Source organism: Rhinopithecus roxellana, chromosome 13 (genome assembly GCF_007565055.1).
Source record: "Rhinopithecus roxellana isolate Shanxi Qingling chromosome 13, ASM756505v1, whole genome shotgun sequence".
Taxonomy (NCBI): Eukaryota; Metazoa; Chordata; class Mammalia; order Primates; family Cercopithecidae; genus Rhinopithecus; species Rhinopithecus roxellana.
The window spans coordinates 120,544,245-120,563,106 of NC_044561.1; the positions used below are offsets into that span (position 1 = coordinate 120,544,245).

An 18,862-nucleotide genomic window follows, 5' to 3' on the forward strand; every position below is an offset into this window, starting at 1 on the left:
AGCTGTGTGTTCCAGGAGGGCAGAGAACATGTCCACTGTGTTCACTGCTATAACTGGCACGTAGTAGGTGATCAGTAAATTGTTGATTCTTGACTGTTGATGATCTTGCCCTATGACCCCATCCATGGTAACAACTGCCTTCTGGAATTTCTAACTTTCAGGAAACTGACTTTGTTTATGTGCCTTTGACTTTATTAGAAATTAAGTAGGTTAACGTGGTCCACACAAAACAGGATGTATTTCTCTTATCTGTAGAACTCTAGAGGTTAGCAGTCCAGGGACCTCTTCTGATGAAGAACTCAGATTCCTGCCAGCTTGCACCTTCACCAACCCTCAAGTGTCTTGCCCTCATGATCCAAGATAGTGACATTTCAGTTCCAGGTATCAGAATGGAGGAAGGGGCAAAGAGGAACTGCCTTTTCCCTTTCAGACAGCACCTGGAGGTTCTCAAAGACTTTCCCAGAAGCACCACACAATACTTGCACTTACATCCCACTGGCCAGCAAGGGAGGCTGGGAGTTGTAGTCTTCAGTCTAGGCAGTCATGCCTTACTAAAAATTCCATCACTTTGGAAGTAGGAAGAACAGGTACTGGATGAAAAACTAGCAATCTGCCACAGCACTTAATTCTCAACTCCTATCTTACAGACCTCAATTTCCAGTTACTGCATTTTCTTCTCCTCAAATCCTGGTCTCTGGTTCTGCAGCCTCAGCCGGGTGCCTGGACCCTGGCCCATTCTCCTCATTTGCTAGATCCTCTAGTCTGACGTGTTTGCCCTGGATTATTCCTCCACACTGTACACATACCTCCTACCACCTGTATTGTGAATCAGCAGCCCTGCTCCTTAACAGCGTCATCTGTGCGTTGGGAGGACAGGGGAGTGCACCATTGTTTTTTCTCGAAGAGTGGGCATTCTGAATGTTCTCATCCGCATTAGTGTCAGTGTGTTTAACTAGAGCAGCGTTCCCACCTGAGGGCAGCCCCATCCCCTGGAGAGATAGGGGGGCACATTAGAAACTAGGGGTGGGTCCAGGCCTGGTGGCTCACGCCTGTAATCCCAGCACTTTGGGAGGCTGAGGTGGGCAGATCATTTGAGGTCAGGGGTTCGAAACCAGCCTGGCCAACGTGGTGAAACCCCGTCTCTACTAAAAATACAAAAATTGGACAGGTGTGATAGCGGGTGCCTGTAATCCCAGCTACTCAGGAGGCTGAGGCAGGAGAATCGCTTGAACCTGGGAGGCAGAGTTTGCAGTGAGCCAAGATCACGCCACTGCACTCCAGCCTGGGTGATGGAGCAAGACTCTGTCTCAAAAAAAAAAAAGAAAAGAAAGAAAGAAACTGGGGGTGGGCGGGAGGCAGAGGTTGCATTGAGCCAACATCGCACCACTTCACTTCAGCCTGGGTGACAGAGTTGACACTCTGTCTCAGAAAAAAAAAGAAAAAAGAAATTGGGGGTTGGGGTAGTTGGTTGTCACATGAAGGGAGAGAACTGTTTGCTTTCAGAGGCAGAGCCAGCAATACCACTCAAACCAATATGCTGGACAGTCTTGTACGAAGTGGAATCGTCCCACCCAAATGCCCACCACACTGAGTCCCTGAGAGATGTCAGCCGGCTAAGCAGTATTTATGGACGCCTTGAGCACAGTACACTCCAGGTGCCATGTGGTTTGCTCTTAATTAAAATACAAAACAAACAAAACAAAAAACCACTTTGTTAAATGTATTGTTTTTTCTTACTCGTGTTTTCGTGGAAAAATGACCAGTACATCAAACCAGTGATGTCATAGGTAATGATGCTTAGGATGAAGCATAGGTTTGCGCAGGAGCATCAGTGTAAAGATAAATGAGGAGGCCAAGCGCAGTGGCTCATGCCTGTAATCCCAGCACTTTGGGAGGCTGAGGCAGGAGGATCACTTGAGCCCAGGAGTTTGAGACCAGCGTGGGCAACATGACGAAACTCCGTATCTTCAAAAAATACAAAAAAAAAAAAAAATTAGCCGGGCATGGTGATGAGTGCCTATAGTCTCAGCTACTCAGGAGGCTGAGGTAGAGGATCGATTGAGCCTGGGAGGTTGAAGCTGCAGTGAGCTAGCTGTGATCACGCCATTGCACTCCAGCCTGGGCGACAGAGCAAGAGTCTATGTCACAAAAAAAAAAAAAAAAAGCCTGAGAAGTTAGTGAAAGGGGGGACTCCTCTATGGCTAAATCCATGAAGGTGCGACGTGAAGGAGCGCTGCTCCACCCGAGTGAGTGCCATCCACTGAGAGGCCTGGCACCATGGAAGGAGTGGGATGCTATTTGGGGTCAGGGGACCTAAGTTCCAATTCTGACCCCAATTCTTCTGAGCTCTCAGACCTTGAGGGAGGTATTTAACTTGGCCGACTTCCCACTTCGTCCTCTGATCGAAATCTCAATAATAACTGACATTTACTGAGCACTCACTACATACCAGGCACCGTTCTAGTTGGCTTGTATGTTTTACTTCATTTAATCCTATTACTATCCCCATTATACTAGTCTGCTCAGTCTGTCATAATAAAATACCATGGAGCGGGTGGCTTACATGACAGAAATTTCCTTTCTCACAGTTCTGCAGGCTGGAAGTCCATGATCCAGGTGCTGGCAAAGTTGGTTTCTGGTGAGGGTCCTCTTCTTGGCTTGCAGATGGCTGCCTTCTTGCTGCATCTTCACCTGGCCTTTCCTCACTGCATGTACATGGAGAGAGAGCCAGAGAGAAACAGCTATCTAGTGTCTCCTCTAACAAGGACACCAATTCCATTGGGTTAGGACCCCACCCTGTGACCTCACTTAACCTTAATTACTTCCTTAGAGGCCCTACCTCCAAATACAGCCGCATAGGGAGGTTAGATTTTCAACATACGAATTTTGGGAGGAGACACAAATGTTCAGTTCATAGCACCCATTTTACAAATGGGGAAACTGAAGCAGAGAGTGGCTAAATGAACAGCCCAAGTCACATAGTTGGCAGTGGCAATATTCAGACACAGGTGGCCTGGCTCCAGAGACCCTGCCCTTATCCATGGTGCTGTGCTGCCTCTGCCAGGGACGGTGATGTACGTCTGGTTTGAGAAAAAGGATTCCCAGTAAGAATCTAGGAGCTCGTGCAGTGCCGCAGACAGTGGACTCAAAGGAAGAAAAGAAAGTGCAAGGGAGGCTGAAGTCACTGAGAAGTGTGGTGGTGGAAAGCCAAGATCTGACACCAAGAGGAGGAGAAAGTCCCAGTGTTTATAGAGAAGACAAATATTTGTCATCTCTTTGGGTTTTTCTGATTTTGCTTTTGTTTATTTTGTTGTGTGTGTGTGTGTGTATGTGTGTGTGTATTGAGATGGATTCTCGCTATATCTCTCAGGCTGGAGTGCAGTGCTGCGATCTCAGCTCACTGCAATCTCCATCTCCCAGGTTCAAGCGATTCTTATGCCTCAGCCCCCCGAATAGCTGGGACCACCAGCTGATAGCTCCTAAAGCCACCACACCTGGCTAATTTTTGTATTTTTAGTAGAGACAGGGTTTCACCATGTTGGCCAAGCTGGTCTCAAACTCCCGACCTCAAGTGATCCATCCACTTCAGCCTCCCAAAGTGCTGGGATTACAGGCGTGAGCCACCACGCCTGGCCAAGATTTTTCGTGTCTTTGTAAGATGAAAAATCAAATTCTTAGATTCCTCCGCTACGAGAGTGCACAGCATCTTATGCAAAGTAAAACTCGCACAAACAATGACAAGCAACCACACAAACACGGCAGCATCCTTCCCTCCCCACTGAGGGGATGCATCGCCTGGAGGTGATCAAAGCAATGTGCAAGGGATCTGATTGCACTTCCAGAAAGGACATGACCTGCATGGACAAGGGGTGATGACCTGGTTGGAGCTGAGTCAGGGCACGTGTGGGAGTAACAAGCACAATCCTGATGGGAGCTACTGTGTCCTGCATGCGACTCTGTGCCTGGCAGGGACTGAAGGGCTCGTCTGTACCCATTCATTAACCCTTACAACCACAGAAGGCAGGTACTGTTACGCATCCCCATGTTAGAGATGGGAAAACTGAGGCACAGACAGGTTCACTTGCCCAACAGCTGACACATATCAAGCTCTTCTTTTGCACCAGGCGTTGCACATGAATCATCTCACTGCATCCTCACAGCAGCCCCGCAAAGGAGATGGTTTTTTAAATCTCCATTTTACAGATGAGGAAACTGAGGTCCAGAAAGGTCCCTTTCCCAGGGTCACACAGCTAGTAAGAAGAATGTGGAGATTTGATCCCAGGCTAAGCTGACTTCTCTGCTAGGATGTTTATCTTTCATGGAGAATAGAGTTTGAGATGAACTAGGAAGTGGAGAACATGGATCAACTGAATGGATGGAAGAAAAGAGTCTTTCAGGGAGCCAGGTGTGGTGGCTCATTCCTGTAATCCCAGCACTTTGGGAGGCTGAGGTGGGCAGATCACTTGAGGTCAGAAGTTCAAGACCAGCCCAGCCAACGTGGCAAAATCCTGTCTCTACTAAAAAAAACACACACGCACACACACAGAAATATTAGCTGGGCATGGTGGTGCGTGCCTGTCATCCCAGCTACTCAGGAGGCTAAGGCAGGAGAATTGCCTGAGCCTGGGAGACAGGTTGCAGTGAGCCAAGAAAGGACCACTGCACTCCAGCCTGGACAACAGAGCAAGACTCCATCTCAAAAAATAAGAAAATAAGGAAAGAGCCTTTCAGGAGAAACAAGGTGACCCTAAAGATCTTTGGCAAAAGGTATCCCTAGCCTGATGCAGGAATGGCCAGGCATTCGGGCAGGCTGGAAGGGGAATGTTTCAAGATGCAGCCAGGGCTTTAGGAAAGACCATGCCGGAGAGGCTCAGAAGTTGCTGAAATTACGGCAGCCATGGCTGCTTGCCTGACACGTGGGCCTGGTTGCTAAACGTGTGATTTATGGTCTTTAGGAGCTATCAGGAAAATAATATGTCACTGTGTTAGCACTGAACTCTCTCCAAAGCATCCTGCCCAGCTGGTCATCAATACAATTCAGGCCATAGCCTCTTTAGCGCTCTTAAGATAAGTTAAACACTTAGATAGCACAAGAGATGTGGCCAAGGTTTCCCTCCCAGGGAGTAGACTCCTCTCTGGCTAGTCTGGAGGCAGCATTAAGCAGTCTCACTTAAAAAATATACCTGCCTCAGAGGAGAAGGAGCAGCCAGGGAGTTCATCCGGGCCCTGATGAGAGTCATTTTTCTAACGCAAATTTGTCAACGATTTCCGCATTCATGTCTCCAAGCAGCCAAGGACAAAAAGTAATGGGATCAAACCACAGCAGGAGAGTTTGAGAAACCCCAGCCATCACCAGCTTAATCAGAACAGGTTTTGATAAGTATTTGTCACTGAGTTTACTGATCAGCAATGTGCAACAATAATACTAAGTATCGGCTGGGGATGGTGGCTCACACCTGTAATCCCAGCACTTCGGGAGGCTGAGGCGGCCAGATCACTTGAGATCAGGAGTTTGAGACCAGACTGGCCAAGGTGGTGAAACCTCATCTCTACTAAAAATACAAAAATTAGCCAGGCGTGGTGGTGCACGCTGTAGTCCCAGCTACTCAGGAAGCTGCGGCAGAACAATCGCTTGAACCCAGGAGGCGGAGGTTGCAGTGAGCTGAGATTGCACAACTGCACTCCAGCCTGGATGACAGAGCAAGACTCCATCTCAAAAAAAAAAACAAAAATACTACTAAATATCATACCTGTGGGATGCAGAAGGGTGGCCCAGATAGGCATTTACAGTCCTAAATGACATTTGTTAGAAAAACAGTAAAATTCATAAGAATAATTGGAAAGACCATTAAAATAAGGCTTTAGCAAACTTAATCAAAGGGGAAAAGAGAGAGAGAGATCAATAAACAACATCCAGAATGAAAGGGTGGACTTACTAAAATTCAGGGGAGGTCGTTTCTTTTAATTACAAGAATGCCAGGTATGCTGTTTGACCAATGAATTTGAAAATCTAGGTGAGATTGACGCTTTTCAAGAAGGCACAAATTACTGAAATTAGCCCAAGTGGAAATAAAAAATAAATAAAACAAACCAAAGATCATGAAAATTTGTTAAATCATTAAAGAGGAAGTGTGTTTTTGGTGCCCCCCCCCCCAAAAAAAGGCACCAGGTCCTGCTGGTTTTAAACAAGAGTTCCAACAAACCTTCAAGGAAAGGATAAATCTCATCCAGCACAAACTACAGAAAAAAGAAAAAGATGGGATGCTCTCCCACGCGTTTTATAAGACTAACATCACCCTAAAGCTGACACTGGAGTTATAGAGCATGTGCCAAATGGACAAATTCATCGCTGCTGAAGTTGGAAGGCCCCTGCAATCCCAGCAGATACCTTCATCTATGCCCTGTGACTTTTTTTTTTTTTTTTGAGACGGAGTCTCGCTCCGTCTCCCAGGTTGGAGTGCAGTGGCGCAATGTCAGCTCACTGCAAGCTCCACCTCCCGGGTTCACGCCATTCTCCTGCCTCAGCCTCCCGAGTAGGTGGGACTACAGGTACCCACCACCATGCCCAGCTCATTTTTTGTATTTTTAGTAGAGATGGGGTTTCACCTTTTTACCCAGGATGGTCTCGATCTTCTGACTTCATGATCCACCACCTCAGCCTCCCAAAATGCTGGGATTACAGGCGTGAGCCACCGCGCCCGGCCCCATGCCCTGTGACTCTTTACAGAAATTTTCTGCAGATTCTGTCTGAGCTGTAGTTTCCACACTGGTGAAAAGAGGGGTCTGGACTATAATTTGTATCATTTATTTGGCACCTGCCTCTTGCCTCATAATGCACCTGCAAGCAGATGGAATAGTCATATTTTGTAATTAAAAAAAAAAACAACAGTGAAGACTGACTGGATGTGGTGGCTCACACCATAATCCCAGCACTTTGGAAGGTCCAGGTGGGCGGATTACCTGAGGTCAGGAGTTTGAGACCAGCCTGGCCAACATGATGAAACCCCATCTGTACTAAAAATACAAAAAATTAGGCAGGTGTGGTGGCAGGCACCTGTAATGCCAGCTACTTGGGAGACTGAGGCAGGAGAATCGCTTGAACCTGGGAGACAGAAGTTGCAGTGAGCCGAGATCACCCCACTGCATTCCAGCCTGGGCGACAAGAGTGAAACTCTATCTCAAAAAAAAAAGAAAAAAGGAAACTGAAGACCTTGCTGTGTTACCTGAGCCCAGAAGCAATGACATCTTTGTAGCAATGAGGATACTCAGATAATAGTTTCTAATACCATACTGCAAGAAAAGGGAACCAGAGCTCCATGGAGACATGGCTGATTCTAGGGCTGGGCCAAGAACTATATGATTATCCTGGAGCATCTTTTAGCACCATAAAGTAAGGAATTGCTCAGAAAAACCCAAAGTGATGAGTTATGCCAGAGGAACACAGGATCCAATTGAAAGAGTTCCCAATGGCCAAATCCAGAAAAATAAAATAAAAAGAACAACGAAATAAAATAAAAGCTGGAGTAATAAAATAAATAATGTAATATCGGATCCCAATGGCCAAATCTGGAACAATAAAATGAAGAGCGAAATAAAATAAAAGCTGGAATAATAAAACAAATAATGTAATATCAGATTCTAACCCAAAGTATAAAATAAGTGTGTATGAGTCTATACTGATGTAGATAAATGATTGCATAAATAAATAAGTGGAGAGAGTAGACAAATCTCCCATGCAGAAAAATTCCAGGTAACTTTTGTAGATACTACACCCATAGTGTGAGCCACATATAGTGACTTCTTTCCAAAGAGTACAATATAGATGGGGGGAATAGTAACTTCGGAGTGGAGAACCCTGATGAAGACCACCTGAGCCAGGTGATCAAGGTCAACATCAACAGTGATTAGTCATGTTGATAATATTGACCCTTGATGTGATGTGAAGAGAATGGCACTCTACGTCTGTGAGACCTTCCCAAAACCCAGGAACCCAGTGTAATCGTGAAAAAAAATCGGAAAAATCCCAGTGGACAAACATTTTACAAAATACCTGACCAGTTCTCCTTTACACTGTCCTCAAAAGCAAGGAAAGCCTGAGAAACTGGCACAGCTCAGAGAAGCCTAAGAAGACAGGACGACTAAGCGTCATGTGGTATCCACCTTCGGATCCTGGAACAGTAAAAGAACAGTAGTGAGAAGGCCTTAAAAATCTGAATAAGTAATTGACAGTAGTTAGCACTATCTGCTTATTAGTTTTGACAAATGCACATACTAAAGTAAGATGTTAACAAAAGGAGAAAGTGGGTGTGGGGTGTATGAGAACTCTCTGCACTATCTTTGCAACTTTTCTGTAAATCTAAAACTATTCCAGGCCGGCCACGGTGGCTCATGCCTGGAATCCCAGCACTTTGGGAGGCCGAGGTGGGCGGATCACTTGTGGTCAGGAGTTGAAGACCAGCCTGGCCAACATGGTGAGACCCTGTCTCTACTAAAAATACAAAAATTAGCCAGGCGTGGTGGTGCATGCCTGTAACCCCAGCTACTCGGGAGGCTGAGGCAGGAGAATCACTGACCAGGGAGGCGGAGGCTGCAGTGAGCTGCAGGAGGCCACTGTATGGGCAGTGTAGTAAGGAGAGGGTAGGAGATGAGATCAGGGAGGCGATGAACCTGAGAGTGGGCAGACCACATGGAGCCAGGGTCCATTATGAGGACTGTGCTTTTAGTTGGAGGGAGGTGGGACCCATTGTGGGGATTTGAGCAGGAGTGGGACATGATCCGACTTACGGTTGAACAGGATGCCTCTGGCTGCTGGATGGAGACTAGGGCTGGGAGGATAGGGGGTAGATAAGGATAGGAGCAGGAAGAGTGAGGAGGTGACTGTAGTAGCCTACGCCAGGGGTCAACAAACTTCTGTAAAGGGCCAGATAGTAAATATTTTTGGCTTTGCACATCATACTGGACCTGTCTCAGCTACTCAGATCTTCTGCAGTAGCACAAAAGCGGCAGCAGACAGGATGTAAATGCATGAACATAGATGTGTTCTAATAAAACTTTATTTACACAAACAGGCAACGGGCCAGATTGGCCCCTGGTTTTAGCTTACTAACCTCTGATCTAGGTGGGAGATGATGGTGGTTTGGACCAGTGGAGGAGGTGAGAATGGTCATATTGTGGGTATATGTCAAAGGGAAAGCCAACAGGATTTGGTGATGGATGGGTGGCAGGATGTCAGAGAGAGGAGACGGGAATAACTCCAAGACACATGCAGTGCCCAGGCCAGTGTTGGACACATAGAAGATGATCAGTGTGTATGCATCTTGAATCAGCAATTTGGTATTTCATGCCTCTTTGCCTTGTCTTTTCCAGTGGCATGATAGCACTGTGAGGGCAAGAGCCAAATTTCATCCTTGAAGCCTCCCCTCTTTTTTTTTTTTTTTCAAGCTTAATTCACTTTATTTTTCTTGTATAAAAACCCTATATTATAGCCACAGCTGGAGTGTGGGTCCTCTGCAGAGACTCTGGTGAGATCTTGACAAGGTGGTCAGTGAATTCCTGACCTGAATTCCTGAATTCTAGGGAGACTTGGTGAATACAGTCTCCTTCCAGAGGTTGGGGTCAGGTAGCTGTAGGTCTTAGAGACAGCGTCAAAGGTGGCCTTGGCGAAGTTTCCCAGGGTGGCAGTGCAGCCCCTGGCTGAGGCATAGCGGTCATAGATAGCAGCCATCAGCAGCAGCTTCTTGGGCATGGGGGCCGAGACCATGCCAGTGCCCCTGGGTGCGGGGATAAAGCACACCAGCACAGAGCCACAGCGGCCTGTCACCTTACAGGGGATGGTGTGGGGCTTGCTGATCTTGCTCCCCCAGTAGCCTCTGCGCATGGGGACAGTGGAGAGCTAGGCCAGGATGATGGCCCGTGGATGGCAGTGGCCACCTCCTTGGAGCACTTAACATCCAGAACAACATGCTATTGTAGTTGTCACCAGTGGCAATAAATCCCTTGAACCTGGTGCGCTGGCCGGCGTGGGTCTGCTTTTGCAGATTTTCAAAACCTCATCCTTGAGCGAGGCCCCCAGGAAAAAGCCAATGATCTCAAACTCTTTGATGGCCAGGAAGAAGAGAGAGATCTCCTCCAGGAACTTGATCTTCATGTCCTTGACCAGGCGGCCCAGCCTGGGGATGGGCGTCCACTCCTTGTCCTTGGTCTTGCCTCCGCGAGCTCCTCAGCTTTGGCCCAGGCCCTGTCCATGGCTATGACCCCGGCCCCGGATGCCACTGCTGAAGCCTCCACGGAAGTCACCGTGGTTCCCCATCCCAGGGTCCCCAGGGCCTCCTCTCCCATCCCCCGACACTGGATGTTTTCTTGGAGAAGAAAGAAGCTTCCCTTCTCTTGACCCATCATTGTGTGATGCGGTGCTGGGTCCATAGTAGGTGTTTTTATAGTTTTGGGATAGACAGATCTTGAGCACAGGCTCTGAAAGCAGATGGGTCCAGGTGCTGGCTCCTCTCCCCCTCGCCTTGGACACATCTGAGTTTGCCTCGGCTGCCATTACGAAGTCCCACAGACTGGATGCCTTAAACAAGAGAAACTTACCGTCCCACAGTTCATGAGACGAGAAGTCCAAGATCAAGGTTGGTTCCTTCTGAGGCCTGCGAGGGAGAATCTGTTCCTTGCCTCTCTCCTAACTCCTGGTGGTCTCAGACGTCCTCTGACTCATAGAGAACGTGTCACCCAGTCTGTCCTCATCATCACCTGGCATTCTTCCTCTGTCTGTCTCTGTGTCCAAATACCCCCTTTATAAGGACACAGACATATTGGATGAAGGTCCACTCGAAGGTCCTCATCTTAATGTGAGCATCTGCAAAGATGCTATTTCCAAATAAGGTCACATTCAACATCTTGTCGGGGACACAGTTCAACCCGTAACAGGCATGTTCCCACACTCCTCTCTGCCTCATTTTCTCCTAGTTTCCCGCTACATATATAGAAAGTGCTGGCCATAGTCCCTGGCACATTGAAAACTTTAAATAAATACTGGTTTCTATCCCTAGTCCAATACTCGTTTCTGTCCAATGATAGAGATTTTTGTCTCTATCTCAGTGAGATATTTGTGATTATTTTTCAAAAGCAATACATACACACATTATCCTTTTTTTTTTTTTTTTTTTTTTTTTTTTTTTGTGACACAGCCTCACCCTGTCACCCAGGCTGGAGTGCAGCGGTGTGATCACAACTCACTCCAGCCTCGACGTCCCCAGGCTCAGGTGATCCTCCCACCTCAGCCTCCCAAGTAGCTACCACTACAGGTACATGTCACCACACCTGGCTAATTTTTGTATTTTTGGTAGAAACAGAGTCTCACCATGTTGTCCAGGCTGGTCTCAAACTCTTGGGCTCAGGAGATCCACCCTCCTTGGCCTCCCAAAGTGCTAGGATTACAGGCATGAGCCACCACGCCTGGCCCTCATTTTTTTTTAATGAAAGTATTTCAATAAGCTGAAACCTCCTTTAACCACCAGCCCAATCCCAGTGACTTCCCATATGAAACTGCTGCTTCCAGCCAGATGTATGGGTTTCCAGATCTTTCTTTTTCTAGTTATATACTCTCCTAACTCCGTATAAAAATCTCACATTTTAATGGGATTTTATAAATATATACATGGCATCATACTGGGTGTATCACTCTTTTTTTTTTTTTTAAACAGAGTCTTGCTCTGTTACCCAGGCTGGAGTGCAGTGGTGCAATCTCGGCTCACTGTAACCTCCACCTCCTGGGCTCGAGCGATCCTCCTGTCTCAGCCTCCCAAGTAGCTGGGATTACAGGTGTATGCCACCATGCCCGGCTAACTTTTTGTATTTTTAATAGAGACAGGGTTTCACTGTGTTGGCCAGGCTGGTCTCCAACTCCTGACCTCAAGTTATCTGCCCGCCTCAGCCTCCCAAAGTGCTGGGATTCCAGATGTGAGCCACCGCACCTGGCTGGATGTATGATTCTTTAGCCTGCGTTTTTCACACTCTAGGATGTCTTGGAACCATTTCCATGTGCCAGCATAAAAAGTCACCTCCTTGGCCAGGGCAGTGGCTCACACCTGTAATCCCTGCACTTTGGGAGGCCAAGGTAGGTGGATCACCTGAGGTCGGGAGTTCAAAACCAGCCTGACCAATGTGGAGAAACCCCGTCTCTACTAAAAATACAAAATTAGCCGGACATGGTGGTGCATGCCTGTAGTCCCAGCTACTCGGGAGGCTGAAGCAGGAGAATTGCTTGAACCTGGGAGGTGGAGGTTGCAGTGAGCCGAGATTGTGCCATTGCACTCCAGCCTGGGCAACAAGAGCGAAATTCTGTCTCAAAAAAACAAAATCCACCTCCATCTGCACTGCTGGGTAGGATTCCACTGAATGGATATACCACATTTTCTTTAGCTACATCCTCATCAAGGGAAGTTTAGGTGTTTTCCAGTTTCTCACCAGGATGATGGACATTTTTATACAAGGCTTTTTGCAGGTGTTACTCTGGGTCAGAAAATAAAAATCCCTCGAGACAGGGATTGCATCAGAGCCCAGTCCTCAGCCCCACTGCACCTCACCTGTGTCAATGCTATGGGAACCCTTCCACCGTCTCTGCCAGCAGATCCCATTCAGACCCCTATAAGATACTCACACTTTGACCTGGAAGAGACCAGAAGCACCCTGCAGTTCGTGTGGACAAGTCTCCCCTCTGACTTACAGTCCCCCCACCCTCATACCTAGGAGAGGGATGGCAGCACTGAGGGTTGTGGGATTCTCTTCCCTGGAGGCTCCCCCATCCTCATGGCCTCTGCACAGTCCAGCTCCCCTCCAAGCTGGCTCAAGGGGTAACTCGATCCAGGTCAGCTGGTGGAGTATGAGGTAGCGTCTAGCTGAGCGTCACGGTATTTTATTAAGACCGAAATGTGATCGCTACTGTTGTCACACTTTAGCGCCCCCAACGATCCCCTTCCAAATGAGAAAAACAGAGCCTCCCCAAATGCCTTTCCCCTGACATCAAAGAAAGCGCATGGAACCCTGCCCAGGGGCCTGAGCCCGGGTGACCCCAGGAGTGGCTCCAGAGCTTAAGGGAAGGCCTGGGGGGCGGACGGGGTGTTTTTCCAATTTCAGGCAAAGCAGTGAACTGGGGGATACCTGTTCATTTTGTTTCCTCTGCGCCTGGGTCTCTAAAGTCAGCGGTTGCCTTTAAAATCCCATTTTCCTTAACATGTGAGGATTGCTTGTCCTAGGCCATCCTTTATATGGCCATGGGTCAGAGGTCTCAGACTCACATGCCTACAGGGGCCAAGGATCCAGGTAAGGTAAACTGAAGCAAGCCCAGTAGAGATGGTGGGAAACTGTAAATGGATGCCCTGGCTGAAGGAGGTAGCTGAAAATCTGGAGAGAGAGCAAGAACAAGAAGAGAAAGGGAAGAGGAGGCAGAGAGAAAAGAGAGACGATATCCCCCAAGTTTACGTATTGCCCATTGCTTCAAAAAAATTTAAGCATGCGATGGGCTAAGTAGATATGTCTCCAGGCCAGTTTGCAGGCTCTTCCCTAACTGAACTTACCAACACAGTAGAGAAGCTGCCAGTCTGGCTCCCTCACCCATCTAGAGCAGCACTGACCGATAGAGATTTCTGCAATGATAAAATATCTGCACCATTCATACAGTAACCACTGGCTACATGTAGGTCTTGAGCACTTGAAATAGGACTAAAGAACTGAATCTTTAATGTTATTTAACTTTACTGAATTTCAATGTAACCGTAAATAGCTACAGGCAGCTAATTGCTACCATATTAGAAAACATGGCTCAAGATTCTTTCAATGTAGAGAGTATCATCATGCTTGACTACTGCAGAAAAGATCACTCCTTCTTGGGGAGAGTGGATAAATTATACCTGAGACCACCAAGCATTGATCAGAGTCCTGGGTAAATAGAAAGAAAGGAAATACAAAATAATGAGCAGTAAAAGCTTAGGTGTAACCAGATGTCTGCTGGCCCAAGAGTGGTCACTCAGTGTCCTTCCAGTCCCCCACTTCCCAAAGAGTTTCTCATTCAGGGTCACCCTTCAGCATCCACCGTGTTCTTGGCCATCTGCTTATTCCCATTTGCCCAGAGCTGACCCCTAGGAAGCCACCTGGGGGGAACTTCCCTGCTGCCATTGGTCTCCAGGCCTTAAGAGCACACCACTGTCCAAACCCAGGGTGCTGCCTGTGGGCCACAGAGATGCAGGGTCCTATGCAGAGGTGAGAATGGCAGTCACACTTTGTCATCTGCCACAGAGTTGCTGTGCCTGGGCCCATGTGTGTCAAGGACTCTGGAAACAAGCCTCACCTTCCAGCAAAACCCTTTCTAATCTGAAACCCATTCGAGGGGCCAAAGAGGGACCAGCAGCCACACTACCCTCTTGTCAACCCCTCTCTCAGATTCCAGGCCAGCTCCCCACAAGGCAACCAGGGCTGCCCCAGATGCCATTGACCCCTCCCTTGCCTCCCTAAACATCACCGTAACAACAAGACTACCTTATGTATCTTTAAAAAATTAATGAGGAGGCCTATAATCCTAGCACTTTGGGAGGCCACAGCAGGGGGATCACTTGAGCCCAGAAGTTCAAGACCAGCCTGGGCAACATCTCTATTTTTTAAAGAAAGAAAAAAAATGAATGAGGCAGGGGTTTCCCACCATCCCCCTGCAAAGCTTATATTCTCAAAGATAAATTCAAGGCTTTTGGCCAGGCGCACCTGCAATCTTAGCACTTTGGTAGGCCGAGACTAGAGGATCTCTTGAGGCCAGGCGTTTGAAACCAGCCTGGCCAACATAGCAAAACCTCATCCCTCCTAAATTAGCTAGGCATGGTGGCACACACCTGTAGTCCCAGCTACTCGAGAGGCTGAGGCTTGAGAATCACCTAAACCCAGGAGGTGGTGGCAGTGAGCTGAGATTGTGCCACTGCACTCCAGCCTGGGTGACAGAGCGAGACTCTGTCTCAAAAAAAAAAAAAAAAAAAAAAAAAAAAAAAAAAAAAAAAGCTTTTTGCTTGTCCAATTGTCTAAAAAGAGATCTGTTCAAAATGTTGAAAATACCCTTTCTTCCAACTTCTCTACTCACATCAAGGGTCCAGAGATGTTGCAACCAATTTTTTCTCAGTAGTCAAGCTCAGAGTCCCATGTGCTTCTCTTCCTCCAGCAGCCTTTGTAAGGAGGCAGCTGCCTCCAGAAATCACCTTACAACTAAAATGTGGGAAAATGTGTAAGATCTTAACACAGTGGTAGAAACTAACGTGTGCAGCGCCCACTGTGCACCTGATACTGTTCTCAGTGCTCTCATGCAGCATCTCACTTCTCCTCACCTCATCTGGAAGGGGGTTCAGTTATCAGGTCCATTTATCAGTCAGGCCTCAGGGGTTCACGAGGGTCATGCCCCTCGCTCAAGGTCACACACTGGGAAGTGGTTGGATCCAGGCCCAGGTGGTCAGATTCCAGAGCCTGCACCCTGAACCAGTACTGCAGGGGCTGGTACCCCCGCACACTTTTTACCCCATCAACATATCATCATATCACTCTGCCAGCATCATGAAGGGCACTCATGATATGTTTGCCCCATCAGCATATCATGAGTGCACTTCATGATGCAGGCGGAGCTGGTAGTTGTGCATCATGTAGGCTCCACATGGGACGTGGGATCCCTCATGACTCTTGGCTGCAAAGTGCCAGAAACCCAGCTGCATTCAATTAATCTGAAAAGTTGATCAGGAAGGGGAACATCACACACCGGGCCTATTATGGGGAGGGGGAGTGGGGAGGGATGGCATTGGGAGTTATACCTGATATAAATGACGAGTTGATGGGTGCTGACGAGTTGATGGGTGCAGCACACCAACATGGCACAAGTGTACATATATAACAAACCTGCACGTTATGCACATGTACCCTAGAACTTAAAGTATAATTTAATAAATAAATAAATAAATGGACCTAAAAAGAAGAAGAAGAAAGAAAAGTTGGTGTATTTGTTCCTCAGGGCTGCTGTAACAAATTTCCACCACTTACTGGCTTCAAACAACACACCTGTGTCCTCTTACAGTTCTGGAGGTCAGGAGTCCTTATCAGTGTCACTGGGGTTCCTTCTGGAGGCTCTGAGAGGAGAAGCGGCTTTTTTACTTTCTTTTTTTCTTTTCTTTTTGAGACAGAGTCTCGCTCTGTCGCCCAAGCTGGAGTGCGGTGGTATGATCTCAGCTCACTGCAGCCTCCTGCCTCCCAGGTTCAAGCAGTTCTCATGCCTCAGCCGCCCAAGTAGCTGGGACCACAGATGTGCGCCACCATGCCCAGCTAATTTTTTGTATTTTTAGTAGAGGCAGGGTTTCTCCATGTTGGCCAGGCTGGTCTCGAACTCCTGGCCTCAAGTGATCCACCTGCCTCAGCCTCCCAAAGTGCTGGGATTACAAGTGTGAGCCGCCGCGCCCGGCCCTTTGGTTTTTTGTTTGTTTTAGTTTTTCTTCCAGTGGCTACTTGTGTATATCGACCGTGGCCTCTTCCATCTTCAAAGTGCATCACTCCAGTCACCCTCTCCTTTCTGTCATCAGATCACTCCTTCCCTTACAGGGACCCATGTGATTCCATTTAGGGCCCACCCCAACAGCCAAGGAAAAACTTCCCACTTCAAGATCCCTAACTGAACTGAAGTCCTGATTGCCATGTAAAGTAACAGATTTGCAGGTTCCGAGATAAGAATGTGTGCATCCTTGGGGGTTCGTTATTCAGCCCAGTACAGTCAGGGATGGCTCAGCTTCAGTCCGGACTGGATCCAGGGGATCAGATCACGTGGTCATGGCATCCCCCTCTCCAGCTCTCAGCCCTGCTTTCCTCCGCAGCTCCAGGCTTAATCCACCATTCAGCAGCCCCAGGGAAGAGACAGCACCTCTTCCAAAAGTCCCAGCCAACATCCCCGGGCTGGTTCCCATTGGCCCACCTTAGACTACATGTTCATCCTTGAAGCAATCACTGTGGCCAAGGGGACCTTGGGTCCCTCTGATTGGTTGGGCCTGGGTCATGGGCCCCATTTCGTTGTCCCCACGCCGTTTTTTTTTTTTGTTTGTTTGTTTGTTTTTTAGACAGAGTCTCGCTCTGTCACCGAGGCTGGAGCACACTGGCGCGATCTCAGCTCACTACAACCTCCGCCTCCTGAATTCAAGCAATTCTCCTGCCTCAACCTCCTGAGTAACTGGGATTACAGGCACTGCCACCTCACCCAGCTAATTTTTGTATCTTAATAGAGACAGGGTTTCATCATGTTGGCCAGGCTGGTCTCAAACTCCCGACCTCAAACAATCCACCTGCCTCAGCCTCCCAAAGTGCTGGGATTACAGGCGTGAGCCACCACGCCTGGCCTCCACCCCATGGTCTTGTCCCGCAGAGAGAGGTATTTCCCCAAGGAAACTGAACGGGAAACAGCACGGCATTGGAGTTTGTTGACTGGCAAGCCCGGGGGATAGTGCCTGGCACATAGTAAGTGCTCGGTAAATGATGATCGCAGAGCATGGGGCACAGCAGGTGTCCCTCCAGGAGCTAATACTTGAAAAGCACAGGGTTCACTAAGCAGGTGAAAGCAGGAGAGCATTTCAAGCAGGGGGAACACCTTCAGCGAAGGTCCACCGTATGGCTGGGGTGACCGTATGTCTGGCCATACCTGGGAAACTGGGGACCTAGGGGAGTCCTGGTTTGCGCCTATCCCCCTAGTATAATACCAGCCCCCTTTACTGCAAAACTATCTCTGTTTGGCTGAGTAACTGTATGGTCACTTTCCTTGCAGTCAACCTGCTCATTTATAAGGAAACCAAACAGAAAAAGAGGATGAGATTGAACCTAAGGGCATCTAACCTTGAGTGGCCAAACCCAGACTAGAACCCGAGCCTGATGATTCCCGATGCAGTGCTTATCCCAGCCCTCAGCTTATAAAGCCAGCTCTTAAAGCCTACATCAGATTAACCAGGCACGTTCTCTCTCTCTCTCTCTTTCTCTTCTTGTCACATTTTCCATAGGATTGTGACCAGATCCACGTTGACGACGTCTCATCAGATGACAATGGCCAAGATTTAAGGTGGGAATTTGGGGAGTCAAAAATACCCATTGATTGATCGATTGATTATCAAGTTCTCTTTCTACTAGACAGTGGGGTGGGAGAGGAGGGCTGCGTATAAGGACAAGGTGTGCCTGCCTCCAGCCAGAACTGGGACTTTTGCGTCTCAAACTCAAAAATCACAACTGGCCGGTTGTGGTGGCTGACACTTGTAATCCCAGGACTCTGGGAGGCCTTAGCAGGAGGATCACTTGAGCTCAGGAGTTCAAAACCAGCCTGAGCAACATAATGAGACCCCCATCTCTACTATAATAAATAAATGAGTAAAAATTTGTTTAAAAAATCACAACCTCACCCCTCAACCCTACAGTCTCTTGCTCATCACCTCAAATCACTAAACGCTGCTCATTTATTGCTATTTTTTTCCTGCTTACTGAGGTAATGCATACATAACAGAAAAAAATCCAACACTTAACCTGACCTCACCTCCCAAAATCACCACCATTAAGAGTTTGGTATATATTCTTCCAAGATCTGCTCAAAATGTTGAAAATACCCTTTCTTTCAGCTTCTCTCCTCCCATCAAGGGTCCAGAGATGTTACAACCAATTTTTTCTCAGTAGTCAAGCTCAGAGTGTCATGTACTTCTCCTCCAGCAGTCTTTGTAAGGAGGCAGCTGCCTCTGAATATTTGATTGTATTCATGAGCATACATACACACATATATATATATATATATATATATTTTTTTTTTTTTTTTTTTTTTTTGAAGCTGACT

At 47.7% G+C, this 18,862-nt stretch overlaps 1 protein-coding gene across 3 annotated transcripts in view; it reads left to right on the plus strand.

Moving 5' to 3' along the window:
- The window catches only part of EYA2 (EYA transcriptional coactivator and phosphatase 2), a 300,584-nt gene that overhangs the window by 261,954 nt on the left and 19,768 nt on the right, over window positions 1-18,862 (plus strand). For all 3 annotated transcript variants that reach the window (XM_010384164.2, XM_030915788.1, XM_030915789.1), the window contains one exon: window positions 18,048-18,106. In XM_010384164.2, coding sequence (XP_010382466.1) covers window positions 18,048-18,106 — 59 coding nt within the window. The remainder of the gene's footprint in view (window positions 1-18,047; window positions 18,107-18,862) is intronic.